Raw genomic sequence first — 19,019 nt, forward strand, 5'->3', positions numbered from 1 at the left:
ACATAGCCTGTGCCTGGGACAGTTTCTCCAGCGGAGGCTACAGTGTGACCTGCCCTGACCCAGTCTGGAGCTGTCTGGATGAGATTAGTGCTCTCGTTGTGGCTCAGGGACACTGGCAGAGAAAGGAAGTCGAGCAGTAACACAGAGCAGCGCTTGTGCATTTCTATTGAAGTTTTCAGTGGTTTATTTACAATCAACTCCAAGCGTTGGATTAAACATGACAGTGAAGAGTAGGTGAAGTAAAGCTCAGTCAATTTATTGATTTATGGAAAATATATCACATGTTTACATTGTTTGAGATACCTTCAGGAGTTAACAGTCCATTCACTGTTTCCTTCCGAACCTCTGACTCGATGGTGACCGACTTTAACGCCACAAACAGAGCAGGGTCTACTTTCCAATCGAAGACACCTCAGATGACATGCTTTGCAATTTCTGAATCTGATCTCACACCTAAAGCTGATATATTTGCTACAACTCCTGAACGTCTCTTCTGACGCCCCACCACAACTAGTTATGTATGAACATAGAGTGAAGGTATTCATGTTCATTAAAACAGCAAGCAGGTTGAAGATTCACCGAACTACAAGTTGAAGATCAGACACCAACAAGGACGAGATGGGAGTGAAGCGTATGAGTCGTTATAGCAGCAGCAGCAACAACAGTGTAGTCTGGTTTCTTTTTCTTCTTTTTGAACAAAACCTTTGGAACATATACATGGTTTAAGTTTATATATGCTCAACTGTATTTATCATGTGGTTTTATTAAATAGATTGATTATATTCTTATGAACTACGAGTCTTGCAAGAAGGTTGAGGCGTTTGTAAAGAGCATTATGGCACATTTCAAAACCAAAGAGAAAACATGTCACAGGTCATTTACTACAACAATAGGCAATGCAAACTTTACGATACACTAATATATAGAGAGAGCTATATTTGGTGACCAAAGTTTGTCATCAATATATTAATATTCGAGAACACATTTATAAAGCATTACATCAATATTGTATCAACAGGATATCTGGTTGCAGAATAAATGTATTCACTGCAGTCCTCAAGTTGCGTTTTCACGACAGTCATCCTGAAGCAATACAACGTACAGCCGTCTCCAGTCAGTGCTGCAGGCAGCGCCCGCGACTCAACACATGACAATTCAACATCTTCAAGAGAGAAAACCCCCCCCTCAGCTCTTTTCCTGTCTCATTCTTGTCCGAACTCTTCAAGGTATTAGAGATCTCATCCGTAAAACAGACCACCATACAATGCAACTTTTGGCCCTTGCAATAATCAATAGTGACACAAATTTGTACATATATATATGGCTATATATTTATGTATATACCTCCAGTGTGTACACGATCTGACTGCTACCTCTGGTGGAATCAGAGCCTCCTTGTTGTGACTAAGGAGCGCCACAGAAAGGCTGCATGCAAGAATAGTACTCAATTCATTGTTTGGAGAGTCGCCACTGGTGCGAGAAAAGTCAAATAGTCTTGGTAGGAAGTGATTTGGAAAGAATTTAACTTCACTAACAACTGTGGCATGGGTTCAAACACCTCTGCCTTCACAGTGTTTCCTCTTTCCTCTAAATTAATCAGGAGCTGAGGAACTCAGCAGAATCTTGGTCGGAAGTGAGGGGGCCCTGGTCCCCTTAAAGGTTGGTCCTTTAACTTCTCTAAAGGATTGCTCTGTTGGTGTTTGGTAAACAGATACCTTTTGAAGTAGTTGGATGTACTGAAGCACAAATTGCAAAATTCTACAGGTAAGTGATTCTGAGGAGGGAAGTTAGTTTCTCATTTGATAGTTGTTCCTTGTTTTGGTTCTTGAAGACAGTGATCTTAGGAGGACAAGCGATGTTGAGAGAGATGTCAGTGTTCTCCTCACTTGGCAGTCATCATCTGGACAAACTCTGTAAAACAGCACAAAACGGTTTGAAATTAAACGTGGGATCGTGATTGTGGTGGCAGCTGAACGTAGATTATGATTACAACTACATTGTTTAAATATATGCCTTAAATACGCAATACCACTATCATTACAAATGAAATTACTGCTCCCTTCATCTCTGTCCGGCTTTTCTTTTGTAGAAATACTTTGATACACAGATAGACCATCTTTGGAAGAGGGAACCCTCACGTGAGGCTCTCTGGCTCTTTAAATTTTTGTAATTTCTCCTCTTTTCCTTACTCTTCCTGAGGATTACGGGCAGAGAATGTTGCACCTTGTTAAGCCCCAAGACAAATTGCAATATGGACTAGACAAATAAACTTGATTGATTTACATTTCTACAAGCTTCTGTCTTACTTATAAAACAATTGATGTGCTACTTGTTTTAATAAACTGTTAATGTTAACACATGCAAATAAAAACGAGAAAGAACAGAATATCTCACCCTCATAGTTGACTTGCCCGTCGCCATCGATGTCGGCCTCACGGATCATTTCGTCCACCTCCTCGTCTGTGAGCTTCTCCCCGAGGTTGGTCATGACGTGCCGTAGCTCTGCTGCACTGATGTAGCCGTTACCATCCTGCAGATGTTACAATCCAGCAGAGGAGCTTGTGTTATTGACATTATTTTACATTTGTACATGAGAGCTAAAACCAAATGAACACACCTACATTTAATTGACCAGGGTGAACTTATCACAAGGACACAACTAATCTATGGTGAACATAGAGCTCCTCTCTTTGTTGCTATATTCTCATTCTGCTCGGTCCTGACGAACCTTGTCGAAGACTCTGAAGGCTTCTCTGATCTCCTCCTCACTGTCTGTATCCTTCATCTTCCTGGCCATCATGGTCAGGAACTCAGGAAAGTCAATTGTGCCATTACCTACACAGCCATACAAACACAAAAAGGTTTATCGATTTATTCATGACCAAAAACAGATGTGTAACATTCCATAGCTCGGCCTACAGAGAACAGAGACGTTTCCAGTGTATCTGTCAACTGTGAAGAGTGCTGAGCAGTACGAATCTGGATCATAATTAATAACAACCTACATTGACATTTGGTTAATAATAACCATTGGGAAGAATCTTTTTTTAGCTCTCAAGTATCAAATCAGATTTGCATGGACTCTATTCCAAAGTGTCCTCATTTTGGCCTTAGTCATCTAATTAAAATTAACATGTAAGATTATGTTTAAAACTTCATCAAAATTGTATTAGATATCCTTGCTTGACATTTAAGTGAGATTCAATTGAATTACAAGAGGATTTTAATGCACTACTCAAAATCTAAATATTGGTCATTGGGATGTTACAGGGCTAACTGATGCTACTGTCTGTTTTAACAACCATTTTGAAGCATTTAAGTTGAAGCATTTAAGTTGAGTTTTTTTAAGTTAAGGTTTTTTACATCTGCAGAAGGATAAATACCTCAGATGTGCAATAAGGAGGGGTGATTTCCTAGACATTGGCAACCAACAGAGAAAATCTACTCTTCTTGAAGAACATGATTTAACACAAATACCCTTCATACGACATGTAGTGGTGAATCTTCCCTGGACATTTGACAAGAAAATGACTGTAGTGATTTGAAACCTTTCCTCCTCACCATCAGCATCCACCTCATTGATCATATCCTGCAGCTCAGCCTCAGTGGGGTTCTGTCCCAGAGAACGCATCACGGTCCCGAGCTCCTTGGTTGTGATTGTGCCGTCTCCATCCTTGTCAAACAGCGAGAACGCCTCCTTGAACTCTGTACATTCAAAGATATAACGCCATGAGTATGCTTAATATATTACACAATATTAATTTCTGAGATGTGTGCAAAAGTGCAACATTAAACGTATACAGGATACTTGAGGCAGCAGTGATGTGTGTACATGTTAGTAAAAGCAAGTTTATCTCTGGCTAAACCAGTATGCACTCACCAGCAATCTGCTCCTCAGTCAGCTGATCAGCCTGTTAAGAAAAGAAGAAGAATTTGATAAAGCACTGATAAGTCAAAATGACAGATTTTTTGGCAGACCTGTAAACATTGCGGTTTAAAAAAATAAGTAAAATGATTCAGTATTTATTACAAAGTTGGTTCAGAATAATCAACCTTTGAATCAACTGACAGAAAGACGACAGATTCACAACTCACTTTTCATCGTATGTTAAACTAAAAACTTTGTCTTTGTGGCATCAACTCACAAGGACATCTCACAGAGGTCGACTAGGGTCCATCTCTGAATATTTGATCACAAGATGATAACTGTAAAGTCATGAGCACGCCTAAGACATGATGTGTCTATTTGCACACACAGCAGGGTGTGAGATCAATCACCCGTGGTCCCTCAAGACAAGCGTGTGAACACATGCTAATGCCAAGTGTGGACGGATGTATTTCGAGCTTTCCACTTCTGACAGAATCACCCGAGACGCATGTTAATAGCAGGTATCAAAAAAACCTTAATTACTCAAAGGTTTGGGTAAATATGACTTGAATATTAATCAACATAATCAATCAAACAGAAACATTTACAATCAGTACAGTGAGGAGGACCTTCAAGCAAAGTCAACTGTGTAAACTATACAAGAGGCTGGAGAGTCCATAGGAAATGTGTTTGTGTAGTTTTTTAAATGAACACACAACCCCCATGGCTGAGGTAACAATATAAACAAATCTGCCAATGCAAATTTCTAAAACAAACTGATTCAAAACAGACTGACATGAACTGACAGCTGGACTCAGATAGCTCCTATGACCTAGTTAGAGAGCATCATTACAGATGCAATAAAAATAAGACAACTATTGACTAATCTCACTCTCCTTTATAGGTAGGTGTTTAACAAAGGGAAAATTCTTAACTGGGCCTATCATGTTCTATCAAAGTTGGTTATTTACACAATATAAGATTTAACCTCTTGTACTCCATTTAATGTAAAATGTCAGACTTGTTGCATTATTGGAGTACGGTGAAAGAGATACACTTGTAGAAGGTGCATGTTACTTATCCAAAGAAAAGAAAAGAACCTCACTGCTGTCCATACCTTCGGCTCTTAGAAAGGTTTTACCACTCTACCTCATCACAAAACAGGAACACGTTTGCATTCGCACAGCCCGGGAATTTTTCAACTTCATTCTGTCATCCCTGTGTGGTCTTACCGGGCCTGTCTAAGTCAAGCAACATGCCCACTTCAGGCTGAGAAAATGTGATGAGGGACGGGTATAAATATTCCACAGCCAGAAATACACCGGCCTGCTATAATTAGTGAGACACGAACAGGGTCGCAGATGTAGAACACTGAATATCACAGTAACTCACCACCTCTTCATCTCTCTAGCTGAACAAAAGTATGGCTGAGTTCATTATCGTAATCTAACATCTGTGCCAACTGTTGCTTCACAGAGCTTGTTGCTTTGCGTCTGTGTGTATTCCTTCAGAATGTCAGGGTGCGGTTCTTGGATGACGAGGGGAAACAACTGGCACCATTGGACAATTGAATTCTACAGGTCTACAACAGCACAGTAATGGTGTTAAGCTAGGTAATGAAACCAAGCCGCTAGAGATGGATTGCCATGGCTCATATAGTCAACTTGAATCAAAAGTTGCAATTAAACTTGTCTGTACTCCAGAGCTGATGCATCAAACTAACAAAGTTGCATCACATATTCAAGATCAATTTCTAACTTTATATTTCCTGTTTCAAAAGCAAAAGGGATGAAAGCTAAGGCTCCTGTAGCTCAGGGTGGTGGTAACGGCACTTGTTCTTCAAGTGATTTTCAATGAGTCACCATGTTGGTTTATCAGGTGGAGGGAGGGAGGGGTAAAAAGAAGGGAACAAGACAGACTGCAGAGTATCCGCTCTGCCCTTTGGTGCTGAAGCAAGCAGTGTCTGGATCAGGGCTAAAGCACAGTTGAGCGTTCAGTCGCCCCTGGAGAAATGGCTCAGCAGAACAATATTGGAGGATTTCAGCTCATTGCATAATCCTAGGAGAACAGTAAACTACAAAAAAGCAGTGTGTGTGTGTGGGGGGGTGGGGGGGGCAGCAAGCCACGGTAGCATGATCCAAGTTTCCTGATGTGGCAGACCGCAATATGTATCAGAAAACCATACATGTTCTGTCATGTTCTTTGTACATGTCAGAGAACAGGGAAAGGTGAAAGATAAAGGATAAAGAGGCACCTGTGGTGCTTTTTCGGGGGGGGGGGGGGGGGGGGGTATGGTTAGCCCCCCCCCCCCACTATGGAGGGTGCACTGCGGGTCCTGACAGCCTACTGCACCAAGCATGGTTTGGTTCAATGCGGGGTGGGAGGGGAGAGAGAGAAGGGGGGGGGGGGGGGGGGGGTGTGTGGAAGGAAGGAGGGGTTGCAAACGGGATCATTCGACGGGAGCTGGATGCGGTACAACGTTATGGCGTAATAGGGAAAAGAAGAGACGCTGTCATGGTGGTGCTGCGAAAAACGCGATCCGAAAATGATGGCCACCCCCACCCTCCTTGAATTCCCTGCAAAAATCACCAATTTATTGCTCATGGTGAGGCATCCCACCACAACCTGTGAGCTGCGTTCTTACGTAATCGCAATCTGTGGCGATTACAACCCGTTTTTTGTTTTCATTCGCTTGTTGCGTATGTCACACTTCATCCGATGCCCCCCTCCCTCCTCCTACTTCCCCCTCCGCAGCAGCTCGTCATGCGGGAGGATGGTTTGCAGAAAGCAGGTCGAGCCGCGGTCCTGGTGTCCGCCTTGCAAGATTAGCGAGATGGGTTTCAAGATCACGTTAACACCGGACGGTCTATTTTTACACAGCACCCCGTTCACCAGCAGTAGCAGCAGCAGCAGCGCCTCCAGCAGCACCACGCCCACCCTCCACTTAGAGCCGACGATAAAAAATAAAAAATGCTGCAAACCTCGAGGTGAAAAATCCACCATTTAACCCGAGCTAACTGGGCTAACATGACACATTATAACACGGCAGGATACGCGTCGCCTGCTTCCTCCGCTGCGCAGTTGACACATGCTGCTTTATTACTCAGGATAAATGGCCTTTTGTCATTATTATCATCATGTTCATCATCACCATCTGCTGGTTAACATTACACAGAAAAGCCCCGAGCACACCTGTGATTAGTGAGCTTCGGGTTAACGTGTGAAGAGTTTAGCGTCCGATGATTGCACCGCAGCATTTCCTCTCACCTTCTAAGCTAGCTCACACTCGTGTGCGCTACAGTTAGCTCGTCCGGAATCACACATCGTGTTCGCCGAGGAGCGACAGCAGGCCACGGTGAGACGTGTGACCGCCTCGGGGGCTGTTTCATTTCGAAACCAGCGCAGTGGAAGCTAACGCTACAATGCTAACGCTAGGACTCTTTAACTGTACTCACCATTGTCCCGGGGACTTTTCTAGCTCCGTGGAGATGACGAGACGTCCGACGTACGGTTTATTTATTTAACTAGCGAATGAGATACGTCCTTTGATTACGTATTTGAATGATTAGTGTCCCGGTTAAAACGAGCACGCTTCGGTAAACCAGACAGAGAGAGTGTGTGTCAGGGCAGCTGCAAAGACCTCAATCCGACGCCGGAGTGCAGCCAAACCTGGGTTTAAGCACCGTATCCCTCCGCACGTATCTCTGTGGTCGTCTCACTAGTAGGTGCATTCGTCTGAATAGTCAGCATTGCAGTGCGCTCATGGAAACTTTTTGAATTACAGTTCAAATTCACGATTTATTAATACTCATCAATTTGATACAACACCAATTAAAACCACAACTCGTATCGCTCTATATAAATGAGGCGCGCAGAGATACCGCCCCATCACTCAAGTCGCGAGAAGGGAGAGGTATGGCAGATTAACAGTGTCCTATTAACACTGTGTAAAATATCATGTTAATTCATTTAGAAGGAAATGTCATGCTGTGAAGGGATGTTTTATATATCTGTACTTAACTTAAGTAGATTTATTTTCATGTACTTTATTTTACTCCATTACATAGAGCAGCCAATATCTGTGCTTTATACTCCACTACATCTGTACTAAATGTTTAAAATATTAGGTTCAAGATTTTTTGGGAATTGGTCCATTGATCCAATCAGAGTGGGTAGTAGTAGCCATAGTGGTGTAGTGGATCATTGGTTTACTCTTAAGTAATACAAGTACTCTTACTTTAACACTTAAAGTATATTGGTACTTTAAAAACCTTTGCAAGCCTCCTCCACCAATGTGTAAATAGCCTACGTTTGGTTATTGTCTTTCCTACATGTTGCATAAAGGAATAACTGTTTGTGGTAGTCTTAATAGCATCACTTCATTGATTTGGATTGTCGATGTATTTAGTTTAAAGACTTGCATTTAAACACCTGAGATTTAGAAACTCTTGATAACCACTATTCTCCAAATGATTTAACTGCATCCACTTAAAATATATGTGGTGCATCTCACCATTATGTAAAACATTTTTGATGGGTCAAGAAGCCTTAAATTCTGCATGAAGCATTTGTTGAATGTGTCATCAGTTGCTGTAGTATGACACTCCTGCACTCATTTGACCTCTTAAGTCAGAAGTCAAATCATGTGCCACGCATTTGTGGGGTTTACTCACAAACCCAACGTTTTGCCGTGGGTTTGCCATAGTTAACAGAAATAACACATACATCACGGTGTTGTACGCACCATTGTAAACATAGCTCTACACTCTCATGTCAGTTTCTGTTCTTCTGACCTTTACCTCTTTGGAGGTTTTTTGGCCATCCTCCCTTCATGGTAATTATATATTGTAATTATAATGTGGAGTATCTTCCCATCTACTCACCTTAATGTTGCTGCTGGCCTCTTGTTTAAAAGCCCAAACATTCTCATGTAAAACTCAACTGCAATGCTCCAGGTTTAAATTCAATTAAATTGTAATGCCTTCTAATGGTTTTACAAGAACCATGATGACCAATGAATCATCTAAACGCCATTGTATTGAATGTTATACATACCCCCCCCCCCCCAACCTAAGTGATCTTTTGTTATTATCGTGATTATTTATTATTATCGTTTCACCAATGACAACTTTTCAAGGCTTTCACCACATATAAGGTCAAAATCTTGACAACAACTTTATGAAATGACGAGGCCTTTGCTTTTTCAAAAGGTGAGTCATAGTTTCTTGTGAGTAACAAAACTCACCAGCAGAGGGGCACATTGCTCTAGTTTTGCAAAGGGATATGCTGACATGTAGTGTTGCATTCCTTGCGTCAGACATGAGTAAGAGTGAGGCCTAGCCAGATCCACTTGAAGTGAATGTCAACATGTCTTGTTGGAAAGACAGACCAACCAGTATGACCTGCCCGTCAAGGTGAGGAATGAGCTTTGAAGATGTGATCAGAACGTTATGTCTCACTCTAACTGCCATTTCCGACATTGGGTGGGTCCTGATTGCTTAGAAATTGCTTGTATATATACAAATGAGTGCTGGCGTATGATGTAGCAGTCATCTGTTAAAACTTGCTAATAACTCAGTGATGTGAATGTTTTTTTTAAAGGGAAATTAGTTTGTCTGAAAAACAACAGGCATAATAATTGATGTTAGAAACATGCAACATGTCTATCAAGGAAACAGACATTGATATTGTTCCTTGTTACAAACACTTGTATATACACAAATGTATTATTTAAAGATTATTTTTGCTGCTTAGTGAAGGTTGTGGTTTTAAGCTTTCCTTATGAACAGAGACTGACAAACACCTTAAAACATTTTAGAAATAGAGGTAGATCCATTATATTACATCTCCTCAATTGGCTAATGTATAAGCATCCTATTGATATACATTTGTTTGCTTTTATTTGGCTATTAAGAGAGAATTATAATGTCTTATTGCCCAGCCCTACGTTTACCACTGCTCTTCATTGGGAAGAATGTTTCCTTCCTATGTGTTTTATTTGGCGATTTTTAACCATTACAGCTCAAGATAAAGTCAATATTATGATAAATGTCTTCCGAACAACAAAAGAGCCTGAAATTAAAGAAAACATTATTCAGACAAAATTGTATCTCTTCGTTTCACTTTCTTGACAGTATATTACAAATATTTTAATCTATAGAGGTGGGTAGTGGTCTGACATAGACAACATTATTTTCATTTAAGCTACTATCTTGCCCCTTTTCTGTCCTGTCATAGTCAAAGTGGCACACTGTTTCCACTTCGGCTTTCTCACAAAGACATTTACCTATGGCACTTGGGGCACGGGAGCGCCAAAGCATGCTTTGGGCCGAACTGGAAACCATTTGCAGCGGCTTCCTGTGCGGAGTGTCATCCTCAGAGTAACATATAGTTGTGTCAGAGTCAGAATAAGTGAGTTTGAATAAAAGTTTGAGCTGAAGTTGAAAGTGACAGATTCCCCTGTACATCCGGGCCAGTGTCCTCAGCATCCTGTCGAGTCCCAGTTTAATGATCACAGAGATTGCGTTGAAAAGGGAGTAAGTGCAGCACACTCCCAGGAGCATCAGGAGACAGTTAACAACCTGGTACGCCCAGGTGTCTTCATGGTGCTCCCTCTGGCTGCTAACAAAGTCGCCAAAGCCCACGGTGCTGAACGCCACAAAGCAGAAATAGAGCGACTCAAAGTAATTCCAACCCTCCATGGCTGCATAGATGGAGGCAGCCCCACAAGCAACCAGCAGGACCACAACAAGAAGAACGAGTGTGACATGGTGCACAGACGGTTTCCATTCTTCATTCCTTTTACCTTCACTGGCTCTGCCCTCCGCTGCAGCGCTGTCTCTGCTTCTCCTTCGGTGGCACCAGAATAACTGGAGGCTCAGAAACGTTATGACTCTCTCCAGGAAAAGATTGAAGAAGAGAAGCGTCGCTGAGCAGCCCAGCAACCCATAGAAAACAAGCAAGACCTTCCCTGCTACAGTGGATGAGGCAGTCACTCCAAATCCTGTTAGAAACATGTAGGTCAAAGGTCACTACTGTCATAATATTACTCACACTGCATAGATGATGTCAACCTCTGTGCAATGTGTTTACATTGGTTTACATTTTGTGTCGTCACAAGATACAGATGAAATAATATATTTCAATGTTTATGAAAAATTTGTATCCAGGCTGGATTGTCTTTAGTGTTTTTGAACAGAACTAACAAAATAAACTTTTATGTTGATACTTCTTTTAGCTTTAGATGTGTAGGCAGGTGGATTTAATGCCCTTCAGTTTGCACAAGGTAAGCGGTTTACCGCCACAGAACCTATGTTAACATTTCACTCAAATTAAAAACAGCTGTATGCCTCCACCAACCAAAGCGTCTGTATTCTACATTTCTCCCGACTCATATGAGGTCACTGTGACCTTGACCATTGAAAGTTAACAATTGCATGTTTGTAACTAATTTAAGATTATTCCCAGGAGGTGTTCCAGAGATATCACGTTCACAAGATAAAAACATATGTTTTGTGAGGTCACCACGTCCTTGACCTTTAACCACCGAACTCCATCAATTCATCCATGAGTTCAATTGAAGTTTCCTCAAGTGGTCTTAGGTCTTGAGATATCGTTTTCACAAAAATTCGACTAATACTAGTCACATGTGTTTGTCAGTTGGCGTGAACCAACGATACTTCCATCCAAACTCTCACGAACCTCGGTGGAGCGCAGTCGTGTCTCTGAGCAAAATGTAGTTTATCATACGTTGCTCATATGATACGTGGGGATGGGTGTAGTGTGTATAGCGCTTAGTTTGAGAATTAAACTCCAGCCTTTGTGAATCACTCTGCTACCGATGATAAGATGTGAATGGATTGAATGACAGCCCAAGTTTAAAGTCTGAGTTCTGTTATATCTGCCGGTTGTTCCTGTGCTCACATGTGATAACTGTAAATGAGTGTGTATAGGAGTGTGGTTGTGTGTGTGCAGGCGTGCGTGCGTGTGTGTGTGTGTTTGTTTGTTTGTGTTGGTTTACACCAAGGCTGTGGTTGGGAAGAGAAGAAAAAGGAATGTGAAGTGGAATCTAGAAGGAAAACTTTAGTTTTAAACCTTTATTTCAACAATGTAAAACACTTCCGATTTATTACCAAGAATATTAACTAATTAGATTAAAACAATACGTAAAAATTACAGAGTTCTAGTTAGTTCTATCTAACTATTATAACCTTGGTCATTCTATTATTATGAGTGGAATGGTCCCAAGCTATGGTGCATTCATGAGGAAACATTTTTTTTTTTGTGATCAACTTTTTATTTTACTGAGAAATGTAGCAAGGTACAGATCAATGTTACAGTAATCAATAACAACATATATATTCACATGTACTCATACCTGTCAATGTATATAGACACACAAAGGTAAACAATAAAGGAAAAATAATAACTAGGAATAAGTCAAATAATAAAATAGAAAAAATATATATATATGAAAATATTAAATAAACAAACACAAATATACAATAGGTCATTAATACAAAAACAATAACATATGTATGTAATAAAACACAGGGAAATAAAATAAAATAAAATAACATAAATGAATAAAATAAAATAAAACTACCCCAAACATAAACCACCCACATCCGGGATCCAGCTTCCTAAAGAAACCTTAATCACATATTACAGTTGAAGCGCACGGAGGACAGTTAGGAGCGATTCCCAGGCCTTTATAGCGGATTCTTTGGCTCCATGTACTCGAGCTGTTGACAGTTCTAAATAGACAATGTCCAAGTATGTTAAAATCCATGCTCGGAAAGAAAGTGAGTGTGGAGGTTTCCAGCGTGTAGAATTCATGAGGAAACATGAATGTACCTTTAATCTACATGTCGATTATTATTTCCATATTTTATGTACTAATGTTTTTCATGTCAAATTAAAAATCAGCTGTTTCTCTGTCTCTCTCTCTCTCTTTATATTTATATTTAAATAAAGTATATTGCTGCCTGAAATGTAGTAGAGTAGAAGGTAGAATGAATGAGTGGAAGTTTAATTGGGATATACTTAGAATACTCATGTAAAGAACTGGTACCTCAAAAAGTACATACATTTTACTAAATTATAAAAATCGACCTTTGATATTCCATATCATAACTGGTAAACGGGCTAAGCTGTATTTCTTATAATCATGATCCTAAAAGTCCAGTCTGTGTCTTTCACAAGTTATGAATCACATACTCCAAGTTTTCCGGTACCTACCATGTCTTGCCTAATTAACTACCTCACTAAAGCAACAGGGACTTTACGTCCCTCCCTCCTTCCCTCCTTCCCTCCTTCCTTCCCTTTGTTTGTTTTCATGCGGTAGTGACCAGAATGAAATTTGGCAGGCATCTTCATGGAAAAAGGAAATCTCTGAATGTAGGTGAATCTGTGACCTTCCCCCAGTTGCACTTAAAATGTTGGATTTTGTTGGGAGAGCTGTCACCTCAAAGCTAGCAGTTCTTTACACTTAGTTTACCACTGCTCTTCATTGGGAAGAATGTTTCCTTCCTATGTGTTTTATTTGGCGATTCTTAACCATTACAGCTCAAGATAAAGTCAATATTATGATAAATGTCTTCCGAACAACAAAAGAGCCTGAAATTAAAGAAAACATTATTCAGACAAAATTGTATCTCTTCGTTTCACTTTCTTGACAGTATATTACAAATATTTTAATCTATAGAGGTGGGTAGTGGTCTGACATAGACAACATTATTTTCATTTAAGCTACTATCTTGCCCTTTTCTGTCCTGTCATAGTCAAAGTGGCACACTGTTTCCACTTCGGCTTTCTCACAAAGACATTTACCTATGGCACTTGGGGCACGGGAGCGCCAAAGCATGCTTTGGGCCGAACTGGAAACCGTTTGCAGCGGCTTCCTGTGTGGAGTGTCATCCTCAGAGTAACATATAGTTGTGTCAGAGTCAGAATAAGTGAGTTTGAATAAAAGTTTGAGCTGAAGTCGAAAGTGACAGATTCCCCTGTACATCCGGGCCAGTGTCCTCAGCATCCTGTCGAGTCCCAGTTTAATGATCACAGAGATTGCGTTGAAAAGGGAGTAAGTGCAGCACACTCCCAGGAGCATCAGGAGACAGTTAACAACCTGGTACGCCCAGGTGTCTTCATGGTGCTCCCTCTGGCTGCTAACAAAGTCGCCAAAGCCCACGGTGCTGAACGCCACAAAGCAGAAATAGAGCGACTCAAAGTAATTCCAACCCTCCATGGCTGCATAGATGGAGGCAGCCCCACAAGCAACCAGCAGGACCACAACAAGAAGAACGAGTGTAACATGGTGCACAGACGGTTTCCATTCTTCATTCCTTTTACCTTCACTGGCTCTGCCCTCCGCTGCAGCGCTGTCTCTGCTTCTCCTTCGGTGGCACCAGAATAACTGGAGGCTCAGAAACGTTATGACTCTCTCCAGGAAAAGATTGAAGAAGAGAAGCGTCGCTGAGCAGCCCAGCAACCCATAGAAAACAAGCAAGACCTTCCCTGCTACAGTGGATGGGGCAGTCACTCCAAATCCTGTTAGAAACATGTAGGTCAAAGGTCACTACTGTCATAATATTACTCTCACTGCATAGATTATGTCAACCTCTGTGCAATGTGTTTACATTGGTTTACATTTTGTGTCGTCACAAGATACAGATGAAATAATATATTTCAATGTTTATGAAAAATTTGTATCCAGGCTGGATTGTCTTTAGTGTTTTTGAACAGAACTAACAAAATAAACTTTTATGTTGATACTTCTTTTAGCTTTAGATGTGTAGGCAGGTGGATTTAATGCCCTTCAGTTTGCACAAGGTAAGCGGTTTACCGCCACAGAACCTATGTTAACATTTCACTCAAAACCTGAATAAAAAAACAGCTGTATGCCTCCACCAACCAAAGCGTCTGTATTCTACATTTCTCCCGACTCATATGAGGTCACTGTGACCTTGACCATTGAAAGTTAACAATTTCATGTTTGTAACTAATTTAAGATTATTCCCAGGAGGTGTTCCAGAGATATCACGTTCACAAGATAAAAACATATGTTTTGTGAGGTCACCACGTCCTTGACCTTTAACCACCGAACTCCATCAATTCATCCATGAGTTCAATTGAAGTTTCCTCAAGTGGTCTTAGGTCTTGAGATATCGTTTTCACAAAAATTCGACTAATACTAGTCACATGTGTTTGTCAGTTGGCGTGAACCAACGATACTTCCATCCAAACTCTCACGAACCTCGGTGGAGCGCAGTCGTGTCTCTGAGCAAAATGTAGTTTATCATACGTTGCTCATATGATACGTGGGGATGGGTGTAGTGTGTATAGCGCTTAGTTTGAGAATTAAACTCCAGCCTTTGTGAATCACTCTGCTACCGATGATAAGATGTGAATGGATTGAATGACAGCCCAAGTTTAAAGTCTGAGTTCTGTTATATCTGCCGGTTGTTCCTGTGCTCACATGTGATAACTGTAAATGAGTGTGTATAGGAGTGTGGTTGTGTGTGTGCAGGCGTGCGTGCGTGTGTTAGTGTGTTTGTTTGTTTGTGTTGGTTTACACCAAGGCTGTGGTTGGGAAGAGAAGAAAAAGGAATGTGAAGTGGAATCTAGAAGGAAAACTTTAGTTTTAAACCTTTATTTCAACAATGTAAAACACTTCCGATTTATTACCAAGAATATTAACTAATTAGATTAAAACAATACGTAAAAATTACACAGAGTTCTAGTTAGTTCTATCTAACTATTATAACCTTGGTCATTCTATTATTATGAATGGAATGGTCCCAAGCTATGGTGCATTCATGAGGAAACATGAATGTACCTTTAATCTACATGTCGATTATTATTTCCATATTTTATGCACTAATGTTTTTCATGTCAAATTAAAAATCAGCTGTTTCTCTGTCTCTCTCTCTCTCTCTTTATATTTATATTTAAATAAAGTATATTGCTGCCTGAAATGTAGTAGAGTAGAAGGTAGAATGAATGAGTGGAAGTTTAATTGGGATATACTTAGAATACTCATGTAAAGAACTGGTACCTCAAAAAGTACATACATTTTACTAAATTATAAAAATCGACCTTTGATTTTCCATATCATAACTGGTAAACGGGCTAAGCTGTATTTCTTATAATCATGATCCTAAAAGTCCAGTCTGTGTCTTTCACAAGTTATGAATCACATACTCCAAGTTTTCCGGTACCTACCATGTCTTGCCTAATTAACTACCTCACTAAAGCAACAGGGACTTTACGTCCCTCCCTCCTTCCCTCCTTCCCTCCTTCCTTCCCTTTGTTTGTTTTCATGCGGTAGTGACCAGAATGAAATTTGGCAGGCATCTTCATGGAAAAAGGAAATCTCTGAATGTAGGTGAATCTGTGACCTTCCCCCAGTTGCACTTAAAATGTTGGATTTTGTTGGGAGAGCTGTCACCTCAAAGCTAGCAGTTCTTTACACTTATCTTAATTGATAGTTCTTCACATAATGAGAAAGAACAGTGAAAACAATGTCTAATTTCCTTTGTGCGTCTTTTCCTTTTCACGTGTCTGAATCACACATCCTCTGTCGTCTTCTTTTGGTTAAAATTAAGCTGTAGAGGAAGAGGCAACTCTGTCGCCATCGTCATATCATCACCTTTATTGTCATTGTTATACGTGGACAGTTCCTTCCTGGATTGTCTGGAGCAAACACAGGGAGAACAGGGTCCGGATCTGTCATTTCCACGCAGACAGGGCCTGGCCAGGGGGGACATTAAAAGCTATATTGATCGCTTAACTTTCAAAAATCATAAAATATGATCTGTACAATACTTTTTTTGTGACCAAAGTAAAATCATTCCCTCAACTGTACCTTTTGTCGACCTTTAAATGTTAGCAGGCTAGTACACTAAATGAAGGTGTTAAGGTGTGAACATGTTGACATTGTCATTGTGAACACACTGCTGTACCTAAGTAAAGCCTCAGCATGAAGACTCTTTTTCTTGTCCTACAATAAGTGCAGCCATTATTGTAACAGGGAGGAAAGGCAAGGAATCAGGAAGACCACAATTAGGAGACGTCATGATTTCCATAACAAACAGAGAAGCTCAAAGTGTGTGCTGTATATTTTAGTGCCACTAACCCCAGATGCGTTATTTCATCGTGAAAGGACTGAAGTCTGTAAATAAGGAAGTGGTTGTAAAAAGGAAATTGATCTGAGCTGTAATGTTATTACTAATACTACTATTATTACCTCCTATCCCTGAGTTTCCACAGTGACAGAGTGCCAACAGATAGTGTCGAGCATAGGAAAGGCTGTAAATTGATTCTCAAGGATGACGCTCGTTTTTATCTCAGAGACATGTTTGTCCTTCATATTGTCAGATATCAAAAACATTTAAAACACTTTTCCATTGTCATCCTCCCCAAATCAATATGGCTCCATATGTCCACGTATGTTTACATGATTAGTTAAATTATGTGTGATTGTTTTAGATTCATGTTACTTGGAGGCGGTGTTGATTTGCCCTAAAGGGATCCTCTCTTTATCTACACATGTTTCTCACGTGTAATCTGTCTCTTTAAACAGATTAAAAATGAGGCTGCAGCTGTCAGAAAGATGCAGTAATCACTGGGTATGTTTATTTAAAAGTAATATTGCACATGCATACTTAAGTCCAACATGTAAATGTGCCAGATTTAGATATGGTGGGTAAAAACACACAAATAACATAAATACATATATACAAACAAAGAAATACATCTACATTAACTTAGTACAAATAAACAATACAAGGACACACACATCCAAACATTTAGTAAAATTGGAAGTAAAACAATGATTTAGCCTAAACACTAGACTCTACTCCAGATGTGACATGTTTGAGTTTCCAGTTACCACGTTTTTTTTTTTTCTGCAATGTATTTAGTTATGAAGGTGTCTTTATCGTCAGCAACTGATAGGGGGATCAGGGGGGAGGCCCTCCAAGAAGTTGTGTTTGCAAACTATAGTGAGTGCTACAGCGCTACCCAAATTGTGCAATCAGAATTATTTATTAAAGGTGAAACCACTTTCTCCTACAGAATTTGTGTTGGTGAGACCCAAATCAAAACCAGAAGGAGATGAGAGCAGATCAGACGCCCAGAGTTAATACTGACCACAATGAGATTGAAAAGTAGGAGGACAGCGATAGTCTCTCTCTTATTTTCAGCGGGCAGGAAGGTTTCGGCATAAACTTTGTAGAGACTGGCTTCCGTTCATGCAACCAGCAAACAGTTCTCTACATCAGGGGGGGGTTGTTCCCCAAAGCTCCAAAAAAGTCTAAAATCTGGAGATACTCTAATAGTTACACCAAGTTTCATCATTTCAACCATGTGTTTTAGGTGAGTGATTCACTCCTCTTGACTCACCAATAGTGGAGACAACCGTTCCCACAAAGTAGGAGGCACCGGACATCTCCCATAAGGCTCTTCCTCCGTCTGTCCAGATGCCAGCTGTCCTGCCTTCTTCAAAGTAGCAGAGCAGCATTTTCAGGTCATCCCGACTGACTTCATGCTCGCGAATGAAGTTCTTCAGCCTCTTTTCCCAGAGGTGGTGTGCCTGTAACTCTGCTGGTCTCTCCAAGGAAGAAAATGTGACAGCTCCAGCCAGCATGTAAAGAGCAATGAGCAAGCCGAGCAGGTAGAGACGAGCAGTGTCCCTGCTGGGGATCAGAGACAAGCAGCAGTACCCAGACTCTTTCTTAATTGTTACTTTTATGTGTTAAGCAACAGCAACAAGGTCGCTGGAATCTGCCCATAGGACAAACAGCTGAAATTCCAATGAGTTCTTCCCTCATTTGATAATTAGATAATCATTGCGATTCTATCTTATTCAGTACAAAACTAGTGCTACAAAATGTTCTTTGTCTTAATCTGTGCACGTTACTGCGCTTCTGCAGGTGGCTACAAACAGAGGCTTGAACGATCGGTGCATTGCTTATCATCAGCTCAATAATCCATCTGTTATGATGAGCCAACACAAATATATGCACGCTTGTCATGTCTAAATCTTTCGCGATCAACACAAGTAGCCTCACATAAAGCACCCTGCACTATGTGTGCTTCAGGGATACTCACACTCTCAAGTTACTCCAAAACTTTTCTCACTTGTTTAACA

General features: G+C 40.6%; 3 protein-coding genes across 3 annotated transcripts; all 3 read right to left on the bottom strand.

Annotated features, from left to right (window-relative positions):
• Positions 1–235: 235 nt before the first annotated feature.
• calm3a (calmodulin 3a (phosphorylase kinase, delta)) lies at positions 236–7,528 on the bottom strand. The gene is made up of 6 exons (XM_062385760.1): positions 7,324–7,528; positions 3,881–3,911; positions 3,562–3,705; positions 2,729–2,835; positions 2,395–2,530; positions 236–1,911 (listed from the first exon to the last, which is right to left on the bottom strand). The coding sequence occupies exons 1-6, from the start codon at positions 7,324–7,326 to the stop codon at positions 1,883–1,885; spliced, it is 450 nt and encodes a 149-aa protein (XP_062241744.1). The 5' UTR covers positions 7,327–7,528; the 3' UTR covers positions 236–1,882.
• Positions 7,529–9,724: 2,196 nt separating this feature from the next.
• Positions 9,725–10,884, bottom strand: si:ch211-261a10.5 (potassium channel subfamily K member 13). The gene has a single exon (XM_062386293.1). It carries the CDS (start codon positions 10,882–10,884, stop codon positions 10,018–10,020), a length of 867 nt encoding a protein of 288 aa, XP_062242277.1. The 3' UTR covers positions 9,725–10,017.
• A 2,729-nt stretch (positions 10,885–13,613) lies between these two features.
• Positions 13,614–18,846, bottom strand: LOC133952020 (potassium channel subfamily K member 13-like). The gene is made up of 3 exons (XM_062386294.1): positions 18,789–18,846; positions 18,272–18,613; positions 13,614–14,416 (listed from the first exon to the last, which is right to left on the bottom strand). Exons 1-3 carry the CDS (start codon positions 18,844–18,846, stop codon positions 13,614–13,616), a joined length of 1,203 nt encoding a protein of 400 aa, XP_062242278.1.
• Between the last annotated feature and the right edge of the window lie 173 nt (positions 18,847–19,019).

The sequence above is a fragment of the Platichthys flesus genome, chromosome 4 (assembly GCF_949316205.1).
Source record: "Platichthys flesus chromosome 4, fPlaFle2.1, whole genome shotgun sequence".
Lineage (NCBI taxonomy): Eukaryota > Metazoa > Chordata > Actinopteri > Pleuronectiformes > Pleuronectidae > Platichthys > Platichthys flesus.

What these genes read in the sequence shown, in the direction of transcription:
- calm3a (XM_062385760.1), bottom strand. An exon ending in GACTGAGGAGCAGATTGCTG is followed by an intron (nt 3,706 to 3,880) that starts GTGAGTGCATAC and finishes TTGAATGTACAG; the next exon opens with AGTTCAAGGAGGCGTTCTCG. An exon ending in CCTTCAGAGTCTTCGACAAG is followed by an intron (nt 2,531 to 2,728) that starts GTTCGTCAGGAC and finishes TAACATCTGCAG; the next exon opens with GATGGTAACGGCTACATCAG.
- si:ch211-261a10.5 (XM_062386293.1), bottom strand. Translation starts at nt 10,884, where the DNA reads ATGTTTCTAACAGGATTTGGAGTGACTGCCTCATCCACTGTAGCAGGG.
- LOC133952020 (XM_062386294.1), bottom strand. Translation starts at nt 18,846, where the DNA reads ATGATAAGCAATGCACCGATCGTTCAAGCCTCTGTTTGTAGCCACCTG. An exon ending in TAGCCACCTGCAGAAGCGCA is followed by an intron (nt 18,614 to 18,788) that starts GTAACGTGCACA and finishes AACACATAAAAG; the next exon opens with TAACAATTAAGAAAGAGTCT. An exon ending in AACGGTTGTCTCCACTATTG is followed by an intron (nt 14,417 to 18,271) that starts GTGAGTCAAGAG and finishes TGTTTCTAACAG; the next exon opens with GATTTGGAGTGACTGCCCCA.